Genomic DNA, 24,525 nt, shown 5'->3' with positions numbered 1-24,525 from the left:
GAACTCCAAAATACATGTGCATAACTCCTGTCTTACCCCTGCGAGTCCCCACTCAGCACCTGCACGTCATAACACCGCACCTCCACCTGGGTATCAGGACGCACATCTGGGGCCTGTTTGGGTTCTCTGTTCACGGGGCCTTGATGCTCCCGGCGTGTCTCTGGGTTGACAGCTACACTGGGCTCTCAGAGTCTCAGTTTCACTGCTTTGGGAGAGGACTGCCTCCTCTGAAGTAAACCTTCCCAGGGGCCACCAAAGTGAACTATGTGTGTGCCATACAGCCTGATTTTAAATCAGACTATCCCAAATACATCCTCCACATTCGGCGAAAAGTACATTCACATGAACGATGCTCCCCAGTATGAAGGAACTCTAGCTCCATTCGTCTGTCATTTTCAAGTGCTTCTTGTGTTTTCTGGCTCTGAGCATATTTAGAGGCATAAAACAAAGTCCTGAATTAACAGGAGGAGTTTGATTTATCCCTCACCTGAGGGATAGAGGCAGTGTATTTCTACCACTGAAGAGTATTTAACAAGTATCAGAGAATTGTCACCTGTATCTTTCCTAACTGACACATTATCATTCAGAATCATTTCTAATTTACTATCTCTTAAATCAAATTAATTCTTTATATACCTATCATTCTTTAAGGCCATTCTATGCATGTGACATTTCTTAAGACTAGTCTATGTATTTGACTTTTTTTGCCTCTAGTTTTATTCTGCTTAACACTAACTGAAACTACTTCAGCTCTGTACATTAATAAGGTTTGTTTCGATGGGACACGCTCACCCCACTAGTATCAGAAGTAGATGGTAAAAAATGGGCTAACACAGCAGTAACTGAAGATGTTTTCAACATAGGGGTATTCACCTAAATGTCCTTACAGCACACAAACACTTCCTGGGTTGATGTACAGGTACCCTTCACCTCAGTGGGACCCTCCACTTCCCCAGCCATGTGACTAGATCATGACCTGGTGTTAAAAACGAACGACAACAAAATACCACTTTGGAGTTCATATTCCGAAGCTGAAGGTATTTGAACAAGTCACAATCTCTCTGTGCTAAAGTTTTATCATCTGGATAATGGGAGAGGTACCACAGAGGGTTGCCCCGAGGCCACAGGAAGATTAGATCATTCTCTATTTTGAATAATGTGATTATGAAAAAGGATACATGTTTCAATGTTGGCCCCAACGATATAGCCAGTTACATCAAAGTTGATCCGAATAAACTTGCCCTGAAAATAAATCACAAAGAGAAAATTGAAAATAAATTAAGGACATAGGAGATCTGAACACCATAATAAAACAATAAGCCAAAGTACCCTGTCATGTATCCATGAATTGCTTACAAAAGCAGATCTTATATATTGCCCCAAATAAAAAGAAAAAGCCTCAATAAATTTTTTTTAAAATGTAGGGCTAGGATAGGTTACTTTCCTTGACATAATAAAAATGAAACCCTAAGCATTTAGAACTTTTTAAAAGCTCTTCTAAATAATCTGAAAGATTTTAATAGCTTTAAAGGAACACTATGCCCAGCCCTATAATGTTAGACTTGAAAAAAGTAAATAATATAGATGACTTCCGAAGAAAACAGAAATCCATTCAGGAAAACAACAAGAGAAAACTTGAACGGACCATAATCATAGAAAATAATAAAATATAATTATCCCTTTAAAAATGATGGATTGGTCTTAAATAGTTTTGCAAATTCCTAGAGAATATTTGATTGCTTTACTACATAACTGTTTCAGGAAAACAGAAAATAGTGATTCTTTCATAATTCATTTTATAAAGTTATCATAACACTGAATACCCAAACTGGTAAAGATATCATAAAAAAGGGAAAGCAAAATAAAAGCAAATATCTTACTTATAAATACTGATATAAAAGGCCAAATTAAATACTTTGCAAAATAAAGGAACATAATAATGATCAAGAATTCAAGGACTGATACTGGTAAACATACTACTATTATTCAGCAAATGAAAAGGCAAGGGGGGCTTCCCTGGTGGTGCAGTGGTTGAGAGTCTGCCTGCCGATGCAGGGGACACGGGTTTGTGCCCCGGTCCGGGAAGATCCCACATGCCGTGGAGCGGCTGGGCCCGTGAGCCATGGCCACTGAGCCTGCGCGTCCGGAGCCTGTGCTCCGCAACGGGGGAGGCCACAGCAGTGAGAGGCCCGCATACCGCAAAAAAAAGAAAAAAAAAAAAAAAAAAAAGGCAAGGGATTGGAAGGCTTTTTTTATAGAAGTGGACAGGCAGATTCTAAAATTTAAGGGAAATGAAAAAGATCTAGAAAAGTCACAACAATTCTGAGAAAGAGGACCAGAGCTTGAGGACGTGCACTACTGGATTTCAAGAAGCTATAAAATTATTAAGACAGTGTGGTATTGATTAAAGGACAGAGATACAGATCAATGCAGCAGAGTAGAGTCCAGAAACAGACCACGTACATTCGGTCAGTTCATCTTTGACAAAGGTGCCGAGGTAATTTAACAGGGAAAGGGCCAGTCTTTTCAACAAGTGGTGCTTGAAAAATACGCAAAATGAGACAAAAAGAACCTAGACCCTTACCCCACACCATATACAAAAATCAACTCAAAATAGATCATAGACCTAAATGCACGGGCTAAAACTGTGAAAGAAAACTTTCTAAAAGAACTTGCTAATGAAAACAGGAGAAAATCTTTATGACCTTAAGCTAGACAAAGATTTCTTAGATAGAATGTGAAAAGCATAAACCATACAATAAAAAGCTGATAAACTGGATTTCATCAAAATTTAAAACTTCTGCTCTTTAAAAGACAGTGCAGTGCTCGTTTCAGCAGCACATATACTGAAAAGACGCTGTAGAGAAGATTTTAAAAAAATCAAAGAGAGAGAGAGACCAGACTGGCAGGAAATATTTGCAAAACATTTATCTGATAAAGGACTTTGTTCCCAGAATATATAAAGAACTCCTACAACCAGTAACAAGACAAACAATCCAATAAAAAAAATTGGACACAAGATTTAAACAGATACTTCATCAAAGAACATAGGTAAATGGTCAGTAAGTATATGAAAAGATGCTCAATAGCATTAGTTATTAGGGAAACGCAAACTAAAACTGGCACAATGAGATAGCACTACATATCCACTCTGTAAAATTTTTAAGAAAGACCAGCAAGGATACAGAACAATTAGGACTCTCATACAACCCTGGAATGAATGCAAACTGGTACAGCCACTTTGGAAAACAGTTTGCCAGTTTCTTATAAAGTTAAACATAAGTTACCACATGACACGAAGTGTTGCACGTGAACGTCCACAGCCACTTTCTCCTTAACAGTCCCCCAAAAGAAACAATCCAAATGTCCATCAAGAGTGAATGGATAAAGAAATAGTGGTATATTCACACAATGGAACACCGCGGAGCAATAAAAATGATCAAGCCAGTGATATACCCGACAACATGGATGGATCTAAAAAAGCTTTATGTTGTGTGAAAGAAGCTGGACGGAAAACACTACACTTATGTCATGATTCCATTTACTTGACATTCTAAAGAAAACGAAACTATAGAGATGAAATAGACCAGTGGTTATCAGAGCTACAGTTAGGAGGAGGGGACTAACTATGTCAAGGCAGGAGGGAAACTTTTTGGAGGATGGGAATATTCTATCTCTGGATCACGGTGCCAGTTACACTACTATTTACATTCATCTAAATCTATCGAACTGCACACTTGAAAGGGGTGAAGTTTACTGTATGCAAAATGTAACTCAATAAACTAATTTTAAAAAATAATCAAGGGAGATATCTTAGGCCTCCTTAGATAAACATCATTTAAAAATATATAATTAAACATCTATTCCTTAGATTTACAATAAATATGTTAAATTAAACGTTACTTCCTCATGAAATGCCGATTTACACTCTTCACTTGTGTCTCCACTCCAATTGCCCATTCTTTTACCTATGACTTCAGCACTCTTCTCACCTTTCCAATGTTATTTTTTTCAGTGTATAAATATTTACTTTAAGTAGAAAAAAATGAGTAGTCAGTATTCGGATGCTACCACAGAATTTTTGAACTGTGATTTACTGCAGGTAAATTATATCTCAATAATGTTGATTTTCAAAACTGAAAAAAGGGATAACTTACGAAAATCAAGAACTCATATTTTGGGGCTTCCCTGATGGCGCGGTGGTTGAGAATCTGCCTGCCAGTGCAGGGGACACGGGTTCGAGTCCTGGTCCAGGAAGATCCCACATGCCACGGAGCAACTAAACCCGTGTGCCACAACTACTGAGCCTGCAAGCCACAATCACTGAAGCCCACACGCCTAGAGCCTGTGCTCTGCAATAAGAGAAGCCACCGCAATGAGAAGCCCGCACACCACAACAAAGAGTAGCCCCCGCTCGCCACAACTTAGAGAAAGCCTGCACGCAGCAACGAAGACCCAACACGGCCAAAAATAAATTAAATTAAAAAAAAGAACTCATATTTTTTGCTCAATATTATGAGCACTCAGTAAGAACTCACCCAGTTTTCCAATTTTAATAAACTCAAACCAAGCTAGGAAAACAAGGTGAAAAGAGATCGTACGTGGGGAAGATGGGGAGAAAGTTCCTAATGCTGATTTCCAGCAGTGAAGTCTCCCTCATGTACACACCAAGGAGCTGCCTCCCCACCCCAGTTCTCCCCTTCACCATTTCCAAAGTGTCCTTCAAACACCGCCCCCCGCCACCAAAATGTAAATATTCTATCTCATATTTTCTAAAAGCCTTGTTCTGCACAGGAAATGCATGGCTAGTTTGGTATGGCTAAGGTATCGTGCCGTCATAATAACAGACACGCATTCCATTAAGGGTCTGCCTCAGATGCCACTAAACCCCAAAGGGTTCAAGAGGGAGGTGAAAAACATGAGTCCTGGAGGAAGCAAAGGCATTCTGTGAAAAACAGCCTCTTAGCACCCCTCACACAGTCACGTATAAAGTGACTCACCACATTTATAAGTTATCAAAACATTGGCTAAACCAAAACAACTCTGGACACGGGTCTAACATTTGTAACTGAGTATGTGCAGACAACAGAATAGAACATGAAATTGGAAATGAGGATGGTGACACAAATACCAGCAACGCCCTCTAGCTTAAAAGCTGATCTTGTATCACCGAACTTAATGAGGTAACAATTTAAATTCCATCGGACTACCATGCAAATCTTTAAGAGGCTGCTGGTGAGTATTGAACAATTTCTTCCAGAGAACTTGTTAATTACTTAAGCGTCACAAAATAAAAATCACAACTTGCTTGTTTGGTTAGTTTTATTTTATAGCGGGAGAGAAAGTTTTTTTGTTTGTTTGTTTTTAATGTGAGAAAAAAACTTTTCCTCCTTTTCAGACGGGCTCTTGTGATATCATATAAGTATTACTTTTATACAAACAACCAGTTTACACAAATAATATGGTTGTGGCATTGAGAGATGCTGACAAGTGGCCCCCCAACTTCAGGAGAACCAAGGCGGTGTTTTTTTTGGAACCTGAAGAACATGGTCCGGGCACGTCCAAAGGACTGAGAGGCGGTGCTATGGGAACAGAAGAAGGATTCCCAGAAACAGCCCAGTGGAGCTGAGTAGTCTTACAGTTTATCAAGTAGATCCGTTAGCTTCAAGCTAAATGGTAATTTAAAGGGAGGATCTGTGTTCATGTTCTCTTAACATAAAACTACTACAGAGAGTAGTAGTCTGTGATACACTGCAGTCTGATTTCAACCTCTAAGTTGTAAGCAAAACTACTCCCTTATCTTCAAGAGATACAACATCCTGGGGTAACAGCTGTTCAGAGTGGCAACTATCAACACCTTTATTCCCTTCCACCAACAGGTTCTCACTTATTATTGCCCTTGCATTGTCAGAATGCAATACTGGAAGAATACCTAAAACCTCGGACAGCCCATAATTTTGTTTATGAGTGAAAGTCCTTTTTGGCTCTGTAACTGTAAAACATTTTCATTTTTAGATTTACAAGCACCGATTAGAATGGTCAATCCAATGAATCTCTTCATTTCTACACCGTCTACTTCCTTCCAATCACTTTCATATACTATTCTGCCTTCAGCATTTGTCCCTTTACAAACCATACTGCACAAATGCTGACCCACAAACATTACACAAGATGAAAGAACACTGTCACACGGCTGTTTAGTAAAACCAGCGGTCCAGATTCTTATTACAAAATTCTGAGTTAGGAAATCCTTCCTGTTGAATGACTAACTGGATGCCAATGACATATTTCCTTTTTGTCTTTAGAAATAGATTGTTCTTGAGTTTGAGAAAATTCAAGGCTACACCATTTGAAGACTCAACCTGAGACTTACAGAACCAATTTCACTGTCATCAGAGTCTACAACGCTGCCTCTTTGCATTCATCTTCTGATTCATCTAATATCTGTGAAATGTGTTCCTCTGTCAGTTCTCTGTCACTAAGGTGAAAACTTCTGATTTTTTCAACTATGTTCACTGAAATCTAAAAGCAGACTACAAAAATGCTGTCTGTAGCATTCTTTCATACCTTCTTGAAAGATAATGCAATTCTTGGGGCAATACAATAAGCAAACGAAAGGATGATGCAACAGTCACTGTTAGAGCCTCCTTCTAGGCAATTCCATTAGTCTTATTATTTTAGTCTTTTAAAAAATAAATAAATAAATAAATTTATTTATTTTTGGCTGCGTTGGGTCTTTGTTGCTGTGCGCAGGCTTTCTCTAGTTGCAGCGAGAGGGGGCTACTCTTTGTTGCGGTGCGCGGGCTTCTCATTGCAGTGGCTTCTCCTGCTGCGGAGCACGGGCTCTAGGCACGCCCGTGGGCTCAGTAGTTGTGGTGTGCGGGCTCTACAGCACAAACTCAGTAGCTGTGGCACAGAGGCTTAGCTGCTCCGCGGCATGTGGGATCCTCCTGGACCACGGCTCGAACCCGTGTCCCCTGCACTGGCAGGTGGATTCTTAACCACTATGCCACCAGGGAAGCCTCTATTTTAGTCTTTTTAAACACCGTTGGGAATAACTGATGAGTAATGATGAATCAATTCCAAGGATGATGAAATAGCAAAATGTTACAAAATACAGAAGAAAATAAGATCACTAAAACCCTTAATTTTTCTTAGATTTATAAAATGGCCCAAAGGACTCATATGGTAATTATGAGAGAAAATGAGTTTTATGCTATTTTTAAAATAAGTCATTTTTGTTCTTGTTTTGTGGAAGATCCTTAAGAAACAATAAAGTTCAAAACTATCAGTCCTTACGAATCATTAGAACGGCTCAAAAAAGAAACTCAAGAACTAAAATCAAGTCCTGATGTTATAATGAGGATTAAAATTCTTTACAAATGTTAAACCGCTGTATCATCTATACACTATTTCATTGAGTTAATAAAAAATTACTATTTTAAGAGAGTGGTCAAGACAATGTTATTACTTCCAAGCTGCAAAGTTTACACAGCCAACACAAGTGCTCAGATCCTTTTCCAAACTTCTCACTTTAACCCCTGCAGAAAGGTTAATCAAAGTATCACATCACCTAATTCTCGCTGAATATTTCACTTAAAAATTCACTATATAGTAATACAAACGTTCAGCTTTCAATAACTTGTCTAATGTATTATGTATTTATCTACATGCTGTTCAAGCTTTCAACTTCTTATACTATTTCCTATTCTCTTTTCTTTACCACTCTACATTAGAAGTTCACAATTCATTAAACAAAAGAAATTCTTTATTTGGGCAAAAGGACAAAGTTATCACACTGGTAATGTTGAACTCTAATAACTTTAAAATTTTAAATTGAACACTATCCATTTTATATTTGGTGAACTTATTTTTCCTTTACTTCATGAGAAAATATAAACTAAAAAAGGAAGTTAGATTCAAAGGAGAAAAAAAAAAAAACTAACTAAAGTTTTTTAGTTCTTCTGAACTAAAAGCACGGGCTTCTGAACAGGTAACCTAAAAAGAAATGTCCCCAAATAATTTAGACATGTGATCACTTACCTGGATAAACAAAGTCACCAACATACGACATCTAATTTGCTCATCAGTTCCCTAGCCAAATCGGTTCCCTTTCCTTTTTATAACTGGCATCCGTAGTTGCTCTAATCATTACAGCTAGTGCCAGAGAAATCTCTTTTGGCTAAAGGAAAAGGGCCAGGCAAAAAAACTAATGAAAAAAGAGGATGGAATGAGAAAGCCTACATGTGGGAGAAGGCAGAGTGAACTGGGGGTGTCCCTCTGGCCCTGTCCTGACCCCAAAAGAAACCAGTAACTCTGAAAACAATCTACTTAGTAACTAATAAATCTTGGTTCTATTTTTTTGTTTGTTTGTTTTTTGTTTTTTTGCGGTACGCGGGCCTCTCACTGTTGTGGTCTCTCCCGTTGTGGAGCACGGGCTCTGGATACGCAGGCTCAGCGGCCATGGCTCACGGGCCCAGCCACTCCGCGGCATGTGGGATCTTCCCAGACCGGGGCACGAACCCGTGTCCCCTGTATCGGCAGGCGGACTCTCAACCACCACGCCACCAGGGAAGCCCAATACTTTGACACAGAAAAAAGCAAAATTTCTGAACCAAAAAGAAATACTTTACTAAACATCCCCCAAATGGTCTAGGATTTAAATATTCCCCTTAATGTTGAACATCCTGGCAAATTAGGTAAGAGGCAGGCCAGGGGATGTGAAATCACTTCAGTGTTAGTCTTGGGGTGGGGTCAGGGGAGAAAATAAAATATATAGGTTGAAAAGCTTTTCCGTCACATACATAATAAATACTCTTTCAGAATTAACATTTTTAATAACATACAAATCTAAAGTGGAAAACAAGCAGAGTTTTACTTTTAAATGGGTTGGGTCCTCTCATCTTTTAGACATGATGTGAAGAAACTTGTGGTGAAGATGCCCACACTGTATTTGATTCCCATATAGGTCAGATTATGGTACTCAGAATATTCAACCAGGATTTCGCCAATAAAAACAACAACAAAGGAAAAGCAAAAAATAGGACGAGTACATTATGTGTTAATGATAGAGGATGCATTTTGATGCCATGCACATTGCTTCCCAATCCAAGGACAACTAAGACAGCATGCTACTGCAAGAGTCTGAACAGCAAAGATGGCTAGAATCCTCTCTCTTATGTAGAACAGAAACTGTAAAGAATTTCACTCCAAAAGTACAATAGGACAACTTGGATATTTTGATACTGTCAAGAAAATAAGAAGAAAATTACCTTACTTAAAGAATTTTATTCCTTCTGAATCGACACTGACTTTCTGGAACTTTTTCAGTGGGTGGTTATGACGTATCCATAGTTATTAAACCTACATTGCATGGGGAGGGTGGGAGGGAGGGAGATGCATGAGGGAAGGGATGTGGGAACAGATGTATATGTATGACTGATTCACTTTGTTATAAAGCAGAAACTAATTAAAAAAAAAAAAACCTACATTGCTAGCAACTTACTACAGGGACAATGCAGGTTTGTTTCATGCTCTAAAAATCACTTCCCCCTTCCTAATTTGGTATTTAAAGTTGTTATAAGATCTGTAATTTACCTGAAAACATGTTAGTATAGATAGTGTGCTATGGATGTGTATTAGTCTGCTCCAGGAAATATCTCCACTCTGGAGGCAGCTATTTGCCCTAAATGGGAAAACCCATTCGGGAAGTAATTAGTTAGGATTTAATCCCAAGGCCAGAAGGCTATTTTAAATGCTTCAGCTATCTTAATCTCCAGATTACACCAGAAGCTTTGTTAATTAGTAAAATGAGTTTTCTTGTTAACTAAGTGGCCCTGTTACTTAGTGTAACCGATGTTAGAAATTCCTGGGGAAAAATGAGTGACATTAATAGCCATGGGCTGATTGGAAATACACAGATGTCCACCAGCCAGTCTGGTGTGGGCCGGGTGTCAAGGTTGCAGTGAGCCCCAGGGGCTGCAGGGTTGGGAGGGCAGCCGCGGATCTGGAGGATGGGGGTTGCGTGGTGCAGACCATGTTCTGTGTCTGGTACTGTCACATTTGCCTCGGTAAATCGTTACAGAAAGGCTCTGTGAGACGACACAAGACAGAGCAGCAACTGTGTTCAATTTACCCACAAAACTGATTTTGGTGCCTGCTCGATAATACACGTGAGGGTGCAGAATTCTGACTCACTTTCATTGTAACCTGGTAGCCGAGGGGTAAGGAGGCATCTGGAGGCTTTATCTAGCTTCAAAAATTAGAGGCTAATTAGCTACCACAAGGTACATAACACGGAATTGCCAAATCGGCTTAAATCTTTGCAAATGAAAAAAAAAAAAGAAGAAGAAATAAAGGAAAAGATTTGTGCAGATATGGAAAGTGATCCCTACTAAAACTTTCTAAGACGAGACATATCTGCTGATACAATCATTTTGAAACTGAACTCCGTTTCTAAAGTTTCATTACAAGACATTCATTTTACATAAATCTCGTCCATCTGGAACACGTTTCACTTGCCCATAAACAGAGAGCTGGACTAACTGTGAACGATTATTTTCGTAAGGGCAATGCTCTCCTAAAGAATCCCCTTCAATACAAACCATGCGCTAGTCACCTTTGAAAGAAAAGATATTCTTCAGGAAATTACTCGTCTATATCAGATCAAAGAAATGGAAACAAGTAGATTCTAAAATTTACAGAATTTATAGTTTCTAATATTTTCACTGCAGGCACGTGGCTTGTAAATAATGACTACACGGAATTCCACTGTACACACAACTCATCTTTTAACGTCACGTCACTCTTTCGGTCTGACGTCCAACCCCAATCCCAGCCCCAACCCCAGGCTGGCCTGGCTGTGGGGCCAGCAGCTCCCATGCACCTTTTCTGCCCACACTTCTAAAACTGGGGCATATGCACTATGGAAAACAGGGTGGAGGTTCCTTAAAAAGGTAAAAAGTTACCATATGATCCAGCAATCCCACTCCTGGGCATATATCCGGAAAAGACGAAAACTCTAGTTTGAAAAGATACGTGCACCCCAATGTTCACAGCAGCACTACTCACGGTAGCCAAGACATGGAAGCGACCTAAGTGTCCATCAATGGATGAATGGATAAAGAAGAAGTGGTACATATGTATACAACAGAATACTACTCATCCATAAAAAAGAATGAAACATTGCCATTTGCAGCAACATGGATGGACCTCGAAATTATCATACTGAGTGAAGTCAGTCAGACAGAGGAAGACAAATCACACGATGTTGCTTATATGTGGAATCTACAAAATAATACAAATGAATTTATTTGCAAAACAGAAACAGGCTCACAGACATAGAAAACAAACTTATGGTTACCAAAAGGGAAGGGTGCGGAGAGATAAATTAGGAGTATGGGACTAACAGATACACAGTACTACATATAAAACATAAGCAACAAGGATTTACTGTATAGCACAGGGAACGATATTCAATATCTTGTAAGAACCTATAATGGAAAAGAATATGAAAAAAAGATGTGTAACTGAATCACTTTGCTGTACACCTGAAACTAACATGATACTGTAAATCAACTATGCTTCAATTAAAAAAAAAAAAAACCCCAAACTGGGGCATGCATATTCTCAGAGAGCCTGGCACGTGCAACACTCCCTGAGCTCAACTGTACATGATGGCATGTCATCAAAACACATTAAAGGTAAAACTCAACTGAAGGTGAGCTCTGTGAGGTTGCAGACCTTTGTTTTGTGCACTGATATATCTCCAGGGCATAGAAGAGTGTCAAGCGCTTAGTAGGCAACCACACTGTAACAATGGATTCCATAAATACATACACCTACTATGTACTTACATGTGGGAGGCAGAGGCAACTAATGATCCAGAGAGCAAGGTGGATGGGGTCCCTACCACCAGAGATCTTACATGCTAGCAGGAGAGAGATCACAGATAAGCAGAGCGCCGACTACAGACTGTGTTAAGTGCTACAAGGGAAATCAGCAGGACACTGGGATAGAGGATACAGAGGAAACCTCCTCAGACCAGGTTTGAGACGAACAAGGAGTTTAGGGAAGGGAGAAGGAGAAATGTGGACAGATGTGAAATACGTTCTGGAGGTGGAACCACAAAATTCACTCCTGGCTTGGACATGGGCCATGAGAAAAAGGCTCAATCAAGGGTGATTCCTAGGTATTTTGTTTTTCTAGGTTTTGTTGTTTTTATTTTAAGTTTAAGCAACCGGGTGACTTGATGGTACCATTTACTGACATCAGACTTAAAAAAAGAAATTTTGAACCAAAAAATAAAAGTTCCATTTGTCAATTCAAGAAATCCATTAGACATCCAATGGAGATAACAAGTAAGCAGCACAGTGCCTGGCAAAGAATAGGTGCTTAACAGTTAACTGAAATGCACAACAAAAAATCTAAATTAATAAAATTTAATTTAAAAATGAGTCTACACTGGCTACTCTCTAACCCCCTGAGAACCAGTGTTGGCAACACCCACAGGAAACTGCTAAAGGGTGTTTTAACTGAACAAGAGTCAGTCAACGGAACTAATTACTTCACTATTTTTTATGGACCTGCTAAAATCAAGTTCTTGTTGTATTGTGCAGTTAATGCCTTATGATAATAGTAGCTAGCTACTAAATTCTTTAAAAAAATACTGTACGTATCAATATAAAGTTGACTTTCTAAGAATTAAAGCCCAAAGTCAATATTAAAGATACGTTTGTTTCTTGGTTGAATGAATAGCTAAGAATACTGCCTTAATCAAAAATCTTTTCTAAAAAGATTAGCTTTTATACTACAAAGCTAGAGTAATCAAGACAGTATGGTACTGGCACAAAAACAGAAATACAGATCAATGGTATAGGATAGAAAGCCCAGAGATAAACCCATGCACCTATGGTCACCTAATCTATGACAAAGGAGGCAAGAATATACAATGGAGAAAAGACAGTCTCTTCAATAAGCGGTGCAGTAGAAAACTGAACAGCTACATGTAAAAGAATGAAATTAGAACACTCCCTAACACCATACACAAAAATAAACTCAAAATGGATTAAAGACCTAAATGTAACACCTGATACTGTAAAACTCTTAGAGGAAAACAGGAAAAATACTCTTTGACATAAATCACAGCAAGATCTTTTTTGACCCACCTCCTAGAGTAATGAAAATAAAAACAAAAATAAACAAGTGGGACCTAATTAAACTTAAAAGCTTTTGCACAGCAAAGGAAAACATAAACAAGACAAAAAGACAACGTGCAGAATGGGAGAAAATTTTGCAAACGAAGCAGCTGACAAAGGACTGATCCCCAAAATATACAAACAGCTCATGCAGTTCAATATCAAAAAAACCCCAAACAACCCAATCCAAAAATGGGCAGAAGACTTAAACAGACATTTCTCCAAAGAAGACATACACATGGCCAAGAGGCACATGAAAGGATGCTCAACATCACTAATTACTAGAGAAATGCAAATCAAAACTACAGTGAGGTATCACCTCACACCTGTCAAAATGGCCATCATCAAAAAATCTACAAACAATAAATGCTGGAGAGGGTGTGGAGAAAAAGGAACCCTCTTGCACTGTTGGTGGAAATGTAAATTGATACAGCCACTATGGAGAACAGTATGGAGGTTCCTTAAAGGACTAAAAATAGAACTACTATATGACCCAGCAATCCCACTACTGGGCATATACCCTGAGAAAACCATAATTCAAAAAGACACATCCACCCCAATGATCACTGCAGCAGTGTTTACAATAGCCAGGACATGGAAACAACCTAAGTGTCCATCGACAGAGGAATGGATAAAGAAGATGTGGTACATATATACGATGGAATATTACTCAGCCATAAAAAGGAACGAAATTGGGTCATTTGTAGAGATGTGGATGGTCCTAGAGTCTGTCACACAGAGTGACGTAAGTCAGAAAAACAAATATCGTATATTAACGCATATATGTGGAATCTAGAAAAATGGTACACATGAACCTATTTGCAGGGCAGGAATAGAGACACAGACGTAGAGAACAGACATGTGGACACAGGGGCGTAAGGGGAGGGTGGGACGAATTGGGAGATTAGGATTGACATATATACACTACCCATGTGTAAAACAGATAGCTAGTGGGAACCTGCTGTATAGCACAGGGAGCTCAGCTCAGTGCTCTGTGATGACCTAGATGGGTGGGATGGGGGTGGAGATGGGAGGGAAGTCCAAGAGGGATGGGATATATGTATGCCTATGGCTGATTCACTTCATCGTGCAGCAGGAACTAACGCAGCATTGTGAAGCAATTATACTCCAAAAAAAAAAAAAGGATTAGCTTTTACTATATTAGATTGAGCATACTTAATGATGATTATTCAGTAGTACAAGCACTTTGGAAGGTGGAACCTCAGCTGAATCAGGGTTTGTTGAGAATTCACACTGAATGGGTGATTCTTGCTAGAATCAATCTTACTAGGAAACAATCTAAGAAATTCTTCCCACCAGTAGAATGTAAAAGAAGTTCCCACCAGAATTATTTTATCAACCTTTGGAACAGGATGTGTCAATAACAAGCATTAAGGAGACTTAAGTATAGTAATTGCTCTGCAAATGAATTTCAAAAAGTGATCAGCTTAATTTAGACTGCAAGTTAAAGGAACAAACTAGAGCCGAGTTTCTCAATCTCCATATAACTGACATTTGGGGATAATTCTGTTGTGGGGCCTGTCCTGTACATTGTAGGATGTTTAGCAACATCCCTGGCCTCCACCCATGAGATGTCAAATGTGGGATCCCCAGGGGACCCCAAATTGAGAACCACTGATCTAGAGTAATGCAAATTACAGATTATAACCTACATATGTCAATATGGAAATCTAATGATCTCTGGTAGCCAATTTCCAAGATGGCCTCAATAACCCCTACCTTCTGGGACTCGGGTCACCTGCTCTGGGGGATGCTGGCTGCCATGTCGTGAGCAAGCGTCCCTGCAGAGAGACCACTGAGGTGTGGAACTGAGGCTTCTTGCCAAAAGCTACCCAAGTAAGCTGGGAAGCTCCTCCAGCCTCAGCAGGCCTTCAGATGCCTCGGCGCTAGCCAATCACACAGTAATGACGACCTCATGGGAGACCACGGGCCAGAACCAGCACTCAGAAACGCTGAGACGATCAACGTTTTATGTCACTAGGTCTTAGGGGAATTTGTTACATAGCAACAGGTCTATCTGTCCCAAACACAAAAACCTCAGTAGATGAATCTTTACCACTTAGTAACAGAATCGCTACATTCTTTACCAAAGGACACACATGACTGGTTAGTAGCAATTTATCTTTTCTAGGCAAAAATGAGACTAATGGGTACAAAAGTGTTTTTCTTGAATTTAGAGTGTGGTTTGGGGGGGAGGTAGAAATCAGAATAGACTGGTAACTTGATTTATGTGGTAAAATAAAACATTTTCCACTAAGAAGTCCTTGAAAATCGTCACGGAGATTCACATACCAAAGCTGGTAGCTCACTGGGTCTCCCATCCCATGACACAGCCACTAAACACAGGGCTTTCAGGAGGAAGAATTTCAGATTTAATTGTGGCTCCAGCTCAGTGCTGATGACCCACAGAATGACAGAAACTCAAAAAGCAGCTCAGTTTCCCCAGAGCCAGAAGTCACAGCCATGCTTCCTACTGACACGGGCACATTTGTTATCCCACTTGTACAGAAAAAGCTAAAATAATTACTAAATGAACTTGGATTAAGCAAATCTTCAGATTTTATCTTACTGGGAATAAACAGTATTCCAAGCAAATAGTCCCATACTTGTTACATAACTTGGAAAGTCTCTTGCACTTAAACTACCTCTGAGGGTGTTACGGGCTGAATCATCCCCCACCCCCAAATCCATATGTTGAAGTCCTGACCCCTAGTAGCTCAGAGCATGACTATGTTTAAAGAAAAGGTCTTCACAGATGTAATTAAGCTAAAATGAGTCACTAGGGTGGGCCGGATCCAATATGACTGGGGTCTTATGAGAGAAGGCCAGACACAAACATGCAGAGGGAAGGGAACGTGAATTCACAGGAGACGGCCATCCACAAGCCAAGGAGGGAGGGCTCGGAAGAAACCAACCCTGCCAACACCTTGATCCCAGACTTCCTCCAACTGTGAGAAAATACATGTCTATTGTTTAAGCCACCCAGTCTGTGGTGCTCTGTTTTGGCAGCCCGGGCAAAGGCATACAGAGGGTTATCTAGCTACCTTTGTATTTCCTGGGTCCCCTGTGATCTGGTGGCATCTCCTAATCACAGAAACCTCATCATCAGGAGATTAACGTGCGGACCCAGAGTAAAGAATGTCACAGTGAACCCGATTTCCAGAAACTGCCCATCAAGGGATTGTTAGAATTGGAGTCTCTGATTCTGCCCTTCTTAACTTTAACCAAGACGTCTAATATCAGAGGAGGGAGGAAAAACAGAGAATTAACTCGAATGACTTAAGTAGAAATAACAGAAGTTGAATGATTTGCTATTCAAGTGTCGACTCTAAGCAGCTGGAAAGGGGAGGGCCGTGTCCTGTAAGTCACCCTGAGCCGGCTGTCACTCAGGATAACATCCCCAGACTAGGTGTGCAAGCCGGTCGGGCTGAGGAAGAAAGTAAAGCTTTCAGCGAATTAAGAGAGTCGAACGGCTGAGAGGAAATTTTTGAGGAGACAAAATGTGAGGGACAAATCATTGTGAGGTCCACATCCCATAGAAATGGTAATGTATGAAAAGAACAATTTACCACATCCAATTCCAACTTTGCTTGTTGAGTGTTTACCGTGCCTGGTTCTGTATTAAGCATTCAGCACGCATCTCATTTAATCTCCACGCCAACCTCGTAATTATATATCATCCCCAATCAAAAACGAAGAAATAAGTTCAGAGAGGTTATACAATTATACATCCACAGAATAATACATAACTATCTATATACATAACTATATATAATAAACATATGATTAAAATTACTTTCCCATTTGTTTTTTCCCATTTGTTTTGCTTTTTAAAATGTGACTACTAGGAAAATGTTAATTACACGTGACTTGCATTGTATTTCTATTGGACAGCCCTGTTCCATACTACATCTGTTAGGAAGGAAAGTACTTGATTTGCTTAATCATAGTAGACATTCAACTAGAAGTCTGAGGAATGAAAAGTTTCTGGTGCTTTTAAACTTACAAAACGAGATGAGTTATCATTTTTCACAGTCTTTGCGTTTCCAAATGATTCCAGGATTGGATTTGCTTGCAAAAGCTGCCGTTCAAGTTCCCCCTAAAAGACATCACACACACACACACACACACACACACACACACACACACACACACACAAAAATAAAAGCAAATATATGTTAATCTAACATGTCTACTCCAGTCCTCAGGGAAAAAAAACAAAGCAAAACCAAACACTGCCTCTTTTGCTCAGTGTTTTCATTTTATTTGCTATCCAGCAAGCTTTGTTGTTGGATTCTTATCTTGGTCTTATGGGCTCTGCTAAAGGAAAAAATTAGCATCTATCATGTGCTCACAAGGAGAAGAAAATGTCACACTGCACAGTGATGGTAAATTTAAGGACGGGGCACATAAATTAAGTGGAGAATTTTTAAAATAAAGCAAACTGGTTTTCATGAAATGAAATTTAGCATGATACTTCAATTGAGGACATATTAATACTTATACTTCTGCTTATTTCTACTTTGCCTGGTTCCAAAGATTTAAGGCAGCAAATCCTAATAATTTCCACTGTACTGGTAATAAGACTTGCCATTTTTCCAAGGGTTTCACATAATATCTTAACGATGTAGACAGGGCAATGTCCTCATCTCCAGTTTCAGAGATGACAAAGATGGCGATGCTACTGAATTCTTGCACATATTTAAAAAGCTAAGTATACTGTATTTGGTATAATGGTCATTACTTATATGCAAATTAAGCTGTAAAACAGATTTTACAAACAAAATACGTAAGTATATTAATATATGCTTTAATCACGAAACACAACAGAAGGCTGCATGGGGAAGCATGAGGCATTTCTGGATCCCTGGAATGTAATTTCAGAATTACACTGTAGGACTTAAATAAATCTACTCTTTCCAAACACAGATCTTACCCCTGTATTTTAAAATACCCGCAGTATACTAGACCTCAAGAAAGAAAAACTGCTAGCTACTGTGATTCTCTAAGCAAAAAAAAGAGTACAAGGAAGCTCACATAAGATTTTAAAATTAATGGCCACTTGCTCTGTGACATATTACACTATCATCGACTCTAAAATCAGGAACAAATCTATGCCACACATGCAGTCTCGGCATCTAACCCAGGTGTGGCTGGATGTTTAGGTGGTGTGGTTCACTCCAATGAAAGGGTAGGAAATGTTCCTGAAGCCCGTGACACACAGTGAGGCGCTGCAGTGTTACACGTCTACTCTAGAGCATTTACCTGGATTGTCCGATTGTCTGGATTATTTTCCCAGGTTTTATCTAGAGTCTACTATTGTGTTCGACTGAAACCAGTCAGGAACCAGTCCTGCCATGTGAATGTCATGACGTGGCATCAACTCACATTCCTGGCTTTAGATAATATGCTCCCTGTACAGGGGATCTTCCCGTTTATGGACTTCAAGACGCCAGACTACTTCTGATGTAAATTTTCTAAACACTACATGCTATCAAAGTTTCTAAAACATGGTGTCCTGAACCAATGTTAATGGCTGAGAGTCATCACTAAGAATAGCAGCCATTGTGCTGTGACGTAGAAGTGCTTTTCCCCTGGAGGTTAGCGGTCACAGCCATCACTGAGTCTCTGCTAACATCTCGCAAAGCTCTTGGTGCACTGGCGCCACAATAATGATTTGGGCTCTAGAATCCCTTAACCTAACTCAATCTGTGTGATCAGGGCGTAGAAACTGTCAGAAAAACCCGGACTTGATAAGTGGGGCACTGCCTTACCTGACACTCCTACGGTTGGATCAAGGAGTTAGAATACAGATTCCTTAAAATTACACACTATCCTACCAAATCATAATAAAAATACTTTCAATAATAATCTATCTTTAAAATATTTTCCTAACTTGGAGGTAAAACAAATATTGTATACCTCATTTTAATATTCCCTAGACATGGCTTCAAGAATTCTTTGGGTCAAGTTTATAGATTCTTTTCTTTTCTCCTTCACGTGTGTATGCACGCATGTGTGTGTACACGCACATGTGTGCATGTGATCCACTGATCCTGATTCCATTCTTCTCTTGGCTTAAAGGCACCGGCTGTATACCCTGTATGAGGTTAGTCAGTATCACGCCAAAATGATGCTCCATGAATGTTTGCTGAATGGATGGGTAATCAGCGGTCCGAAGACATTCTAGTAGTATTTGGGGAGGCGATGGTGGTGAGCCAGAGGTGGAAGTAAGATTTGGGTTAAGGGTCCTCATAATCACTGTGGTAACCGCAGGCTTGGGTCCCTACTTTGGAGGCCACTACATTAACAGGAATGTGGTGGTACTTTTCTTCCAATGGATTTTTGACATCACGGAGACCAAGTAAAGATCTCAAAAGCTCATAAATAAATCACAAAGAGCTTGACACAGAGCTAATATTAAAAACACAAAAAAATGATCTTTAGGAAATCACCACTAAAATTTATCATTTCTGCATTGAATAATTTCACATTTAGATAAACAGGGCTAACAGCTCTCAACCAAATTATGAAGCCATTTACAAACCATCAGGGGACAGTGACTAAGTGCTAACCTTTCTGCTGGAACTTGGATGGGCTATGTCCCTTTTCTATTCTATATAGTAATGAGAAATGTCACTTGGGAATGTGGGGAAAAGAAATCAGCATTAGCTATTTAAATTATTTTTAAAGTTCTAAGTATTTAGAATTATATGATGCTTTAAAGGTTTACCAATCGTGATGAAAACTATACCCTTGTGTTTATTACATAATTTATTATATACACTTGCTATATGATAGATATAGGATGAGTTTTAAATTGGTTAAAAAAAAAGATATATATATGTATATATACACCTTTCAAAACTCCAGTTCAGCCAGCAAGGGGACTCGGGCTGGACTCTTGCTGCACCTTGTAGGCCTGATGGGCAAAGCTGCAGGCGTCCCACTGACCAGAGAGTAGGGTTGGAAGCTGGCGGCAGCAGTCAATCGCCATGTTTAGCACCAGACTCTAATCTCGAGCGGCAGGCTCTAATTTCTGTGCTTGTTACTCGCTATCTATCACCTTTTTGTCTTAGTTCAAAGCAGTTTAGACCAGTAGATACAGAGTCATCCGGAAGCTGCCATCTAGAGGTGGATGACTCAGGAGTCAGTGGGGAGGTGGGCTGGCTTGAAGGAGTCATTCCCAGGGGATGGTCCAGTTTAAGAAATTAGTCGTCCTCAAATCTGCTCTGAAATCGTACCATGTCCAGGCTTTGGAGTGGCCCTGAACACTGTGCCAGACATCGAGGGTCTGTAACAGTGACCTACGATGAGCGGAATATGGGCACTGGAGCTGTACTTGCTGTTGGCTGGGGCATTAAGCCAAACCAGGACTCATTTTGTTATGGTAAGTAAGAGTTGATAGGTAAACGTTTCACTTCTTAAATATTGTGACCTTAATTTTGAAAATGTATTTCTTACATTTGTTCATATTTCTATAATGAAGATGAAGTTATAAGGTAAACATAAAAAAATCGATCACTTCACACCGCTAGGATGGCCTTAATAAAAAGACAATGACAAGTGTTGCCCAGGATATGGAGAAACTGGCACCCTCAAACATTGCACGGAATGTAAAGTGGTGCAGCCTCTATGGAAAAGTTTGGCAGTTCCTCAAAATGTTAAACAGAAAATTACCACAATCCAGCAATTCCACTCCTAGGCATACACCCAAGAGAACTGAAAATGGATGGCTACGTGAAAACTTATATATTGCAGCACTATTCATATTGGTGCCAAAGCGGAAACAATCCAAATGGCCATCAACTGGTGAAGGGATAAACAGAACGTGACAAATTTAATATAACAGATTATTATTTGGCCACAAAAAGGAATGGAGCATTTACACATGCTCCAGCACGGATGAACCTTGAAAACATGCACAGTGAGAACCACATATTATATGATTCCGTTCATATAAAATACCCAGAATAGGCAGATGCAGAGAGACAGGAAGTAGATGAGTGATTTCCAGGGGCTGGGAGAACATGGAAGGTGATTCCTAATAGGTATACGGTTTCTTTTTGGGGTGATGAAAATGTTCTAAAATTGATTGTAGTAATAATTGCATAACTCTGGGAAAACACTGAAAAAAAAAACCCAAAACACTGACCTGTACACTTTAAAGGAGTGAATTTTATGGGACATGAATTTAAATCTTAATAAAGTTATTTAAAAAAAAGAATGAGCAAAGAGACAAAGACTCACAAAATCAGGAGCCTACAAATGCCTTCCACTTTGTTTTTACAATTTATACTGCTGTTTAGTGATAAAATGCTAGCAATTGACACAAATTGTTCCTGGGAATCTAAGTTTTGCCAATAAAGTTCAACATAAATTTGGAAACCAGTGATATTAAACCAAGAGAAACACTGCCTTTGCAAAGTATAACCATTACTTTACGGTAGTCATCCTCAAAATGGGGTGAGGAAGTCATGCCTATGGGTGCCCGGGAAGGGGAGGGGGTGTGGGGAGAGAAGTAAGTTCTTGATTCAACCCTCCCCAGGGTGTGACCAGTCCCTATGCTCAGGAGTATCTCATATTCCTCAGGTGTGCTGGGGAAGAAAAAGTAATTGAGAACCAGCAGTCTTCTCATGTTTCTAAAAACATGGCATAGCTACTACTTGACTAGTTTTAACATAACCTTGGGGAAAGCAGCAGGGAAGATTCTGCGCAGAGTGAGAACATGCAACAAGACATGCAAATCAGTAATGACAGTGCAGCACGGCCCAGAGAAGCTGTCGCCTCGCCTTCTCGGAGGATACCTGCTTACAGGGGTTGATTTGACCCAAAATAAAATCTAGGGGTAGGCATGCTACTCACACACAACAGGGACCCACTCTGTAGTTTAAGATGACATCGAAACAAAATGTTAACAATAATGATTTATGTAATCCACAGAGGATTTGGAAAAACTAAATCTGTACGTTAACTATTTAACACTATTTTGCTAGTGATCTAAGTACATATTAAAAGGTTATTTAGCATGTACTCTAAAACACAAAGAAAAGCTGGTTGCTGGTCTAGAGATCCCTTCTTTAACTGGCAAAGAAGCCTTTAAATATCATATAGGATAATGATTATTTCATTCATCCTCCCAATGTGTATCACTGGTCTGGTCTACAGCTAAAAGCAAAAGGACATCCTGGGCCTTCATAGGTATAGTACAGCTTTAGTGTCTGAGAATTTCTTAAGAATTCTAAAAAAGATATCTGAAAATCTTAGTATCTGGGACTATTCCTTTAGATGTTTCTGATCATTTCTTTATATTAAGAGATTGTTTTCATAACACTATCATTTCTTGCTCTATGCTAGCTTTGCACCACTATGCTTGTGGAAGACAGACAAACCAGAACCGTTCTAGTGCGAGGGAATGGGATGTCCAAGTACAGACGTCCCATTCTATCCAAGGCATCTGGCTCAGCTCTGCCCTCCCTCTCTTGCCAAGTAGCAGGAAATGCTCCGGTCCATGGTTTGTTCATTGCTATGCTCTGCGGAGCTAAAAGGCGGGCATCTGATAATTAGGGAGAATCACATTCCTCTGCTACTTGCCCTGGATAAAGAAAATTCTAAATTTATGTATTAAATACAATGAGGCTTTTGGGTTAAAACACTTACCAGGCCCTACAATGTTAACAGATTAGAAATTTTTTAAGTTGCAACTTTTAAAGCTGCAGCCCCAAATTCAAAATTTAATGTGTGGCAATAAAGTTAGGTTTCCACCTGTTTAAGAAGTATTAAAGTAATTCCACCTGGTAATTGACACATGAAACCCTAAGTTTACATGCTTCATAAACATATGATTCAATGTCACATGATGAAAGGGTAAATAAATATTAAAATTCCTCTATAAAACAAAGGTAAAGCAAAATGGCATGCTGCTTCTCAGGAAAGAATAAGCCTCAAAGCGACACAATTTCACAACTAAATATTTTGTTCATAGGAGATTTTGCTCAGAACTAATGGTATTTGTTTCTAGTAGAGACTCAATCCAAAGACAGAAATTAGTGCAAACACTCAAGACTAAGAAGCATAAAGAAAAGCACTTGCCTGGTGTTTCACTGGTTTAGGTGATTCCTGCTGCTCGTTACAAACAGATAAATGCAAACGTTAGCAAGTTTGGGTCTTTTCCTAGCGGTAAGCCACATCCAAAGCACCAAGTCAATGTGCGGTTTAGAACTGTGAAAGCTGTTTTGCCTGGCATCTCTCAGGGAGTGTTAACCACTACTTCTCATATCTACAGATTAAGGATAACTGACGTTTATATTCTCACCCCTTTTCTATCATCAATTCTCCCCAAATTTCTATCCTCCCCTCAGGCTGCTGTGGGTGGTAAGCTCTGTAAGTTCATGAAGAAGCGCTGAAAATATCTGAGGATCTTCTTTTGGTGGAAACGAAGAAATCTTCGTAAGCACTGCTCATCGATGTTTAACTATCCCCACCACAGCTTTGTAAGAAATTAGGCTTCGAGTTACAACCGTAATTCCAGTTTGCCCTGGTGGAATCGCTAGTTACTAACAATTTCCTGATGCCCTAGCTCCCTCCTTGCTGGGCGAGGGGTGGGGGTGGGGGTGGGGGTGGGGGGGTTGGGGGGGGTGAGTGGCGGAGACAAGGGAGCTGTCAATTACAGAAGCATACTGAGTACCCTTGCTTCCTTATTCTTGTTTCTGAAATTACAAAAGAATAAATCTAAGGGTTTTAAAAGACAACAGGAGAACAAACACTTACAGGAATATTATGGTCCTTTCGTCCTTTGTGTGAAGAAGCGACATGAGCAAGGTACTGAATGACTTTCTTAGTATTTTCTGTCTTCCCGGCACCCGATTCACCCCTGGAAGAAATATTAACATAGGCTGCTTCACAAAAAGCACAGCACACACATTCCCAAACTATAATCGACAAAATTAAACTGAGCTGGAACAAGAATTAGTAGAAAATAAAAAGAGAATAAGTAGGGAAGAAGAAGGAAAAAAACCTATCACCAGTAGTTGGAAAATTATTATTTTTAAATGGCATAAATTAACCCAAATATTTTTTTGGTAGATGCCGGTAAGGGGACAGAGGAAAATGCTCACAACAAATTTTTTTTCCCCCTTGGAATTGGGCGCTCTGCCAGAGAAGTGAAGTTTACTAGTTTGTGAAGTTTGTGAAGCAATGCCTCAGCACCAGAAACATATCCAGCACTGGAAACAGAATTCCTAAAACAGTTAAATTAAGGTAATTTAATCTGAAGGAGCTGAATGAACTCTGGGATGTCCGCTGATTA

General features: G+C 39.6%; 1 protein-coding gene across 5 annotated transcripts in view; it reads right to left on the bottom strand.

The window, feature by feature from the left end:
• MYH10 (myosin heavy chain 10) overlaps positions 1–24,525 on the bottom strand; it is a 138,658-nt gene that overhangs the window by 62,934 nt on the left and 51,199 nt on the right. For all 5 annotated transcript variants that reach the window (XM_082604528.1, XM_082604529.1, XM_082604532.1 and 2 more), the window contains exons 5-7: positions 23,988–24,090; positions 17,224–17,316; positions 1,179–1,242 (exon numbers count right to left, since the gene is read on the bottom strand). In XM_082604528.1, coding sequence (XP_082460654.1) covers positions 1,179–1,242; positions 17,224–17,316; positions 23,988–24,090 — 260 coding nt within the window. The remainder of the gene's footprint in view (positions 1–1,178; positions 1,243–17,223; positions 17,317–23,987; positions 24,091–24,525) is intronic.

Source organism: Mesoplodon mirus (genome assembly GCF_964341445.2).
Source record: "Mesoplodon mirus genome assembly, chromosome: 18".
In the NCBI taxonomy this organism is placed as follows: domain Eukaryota; kingdom Metazoa; phylum Chordata; class Mammalia; order Artiodactyla; family Ziphiidae; genus Mesoplodon; species Mesoplodon mirus.
Note: the sequence above shows the minus strand (reverse complement) of the source record. Positions and strands in the feature narration are given on the sequence as shown.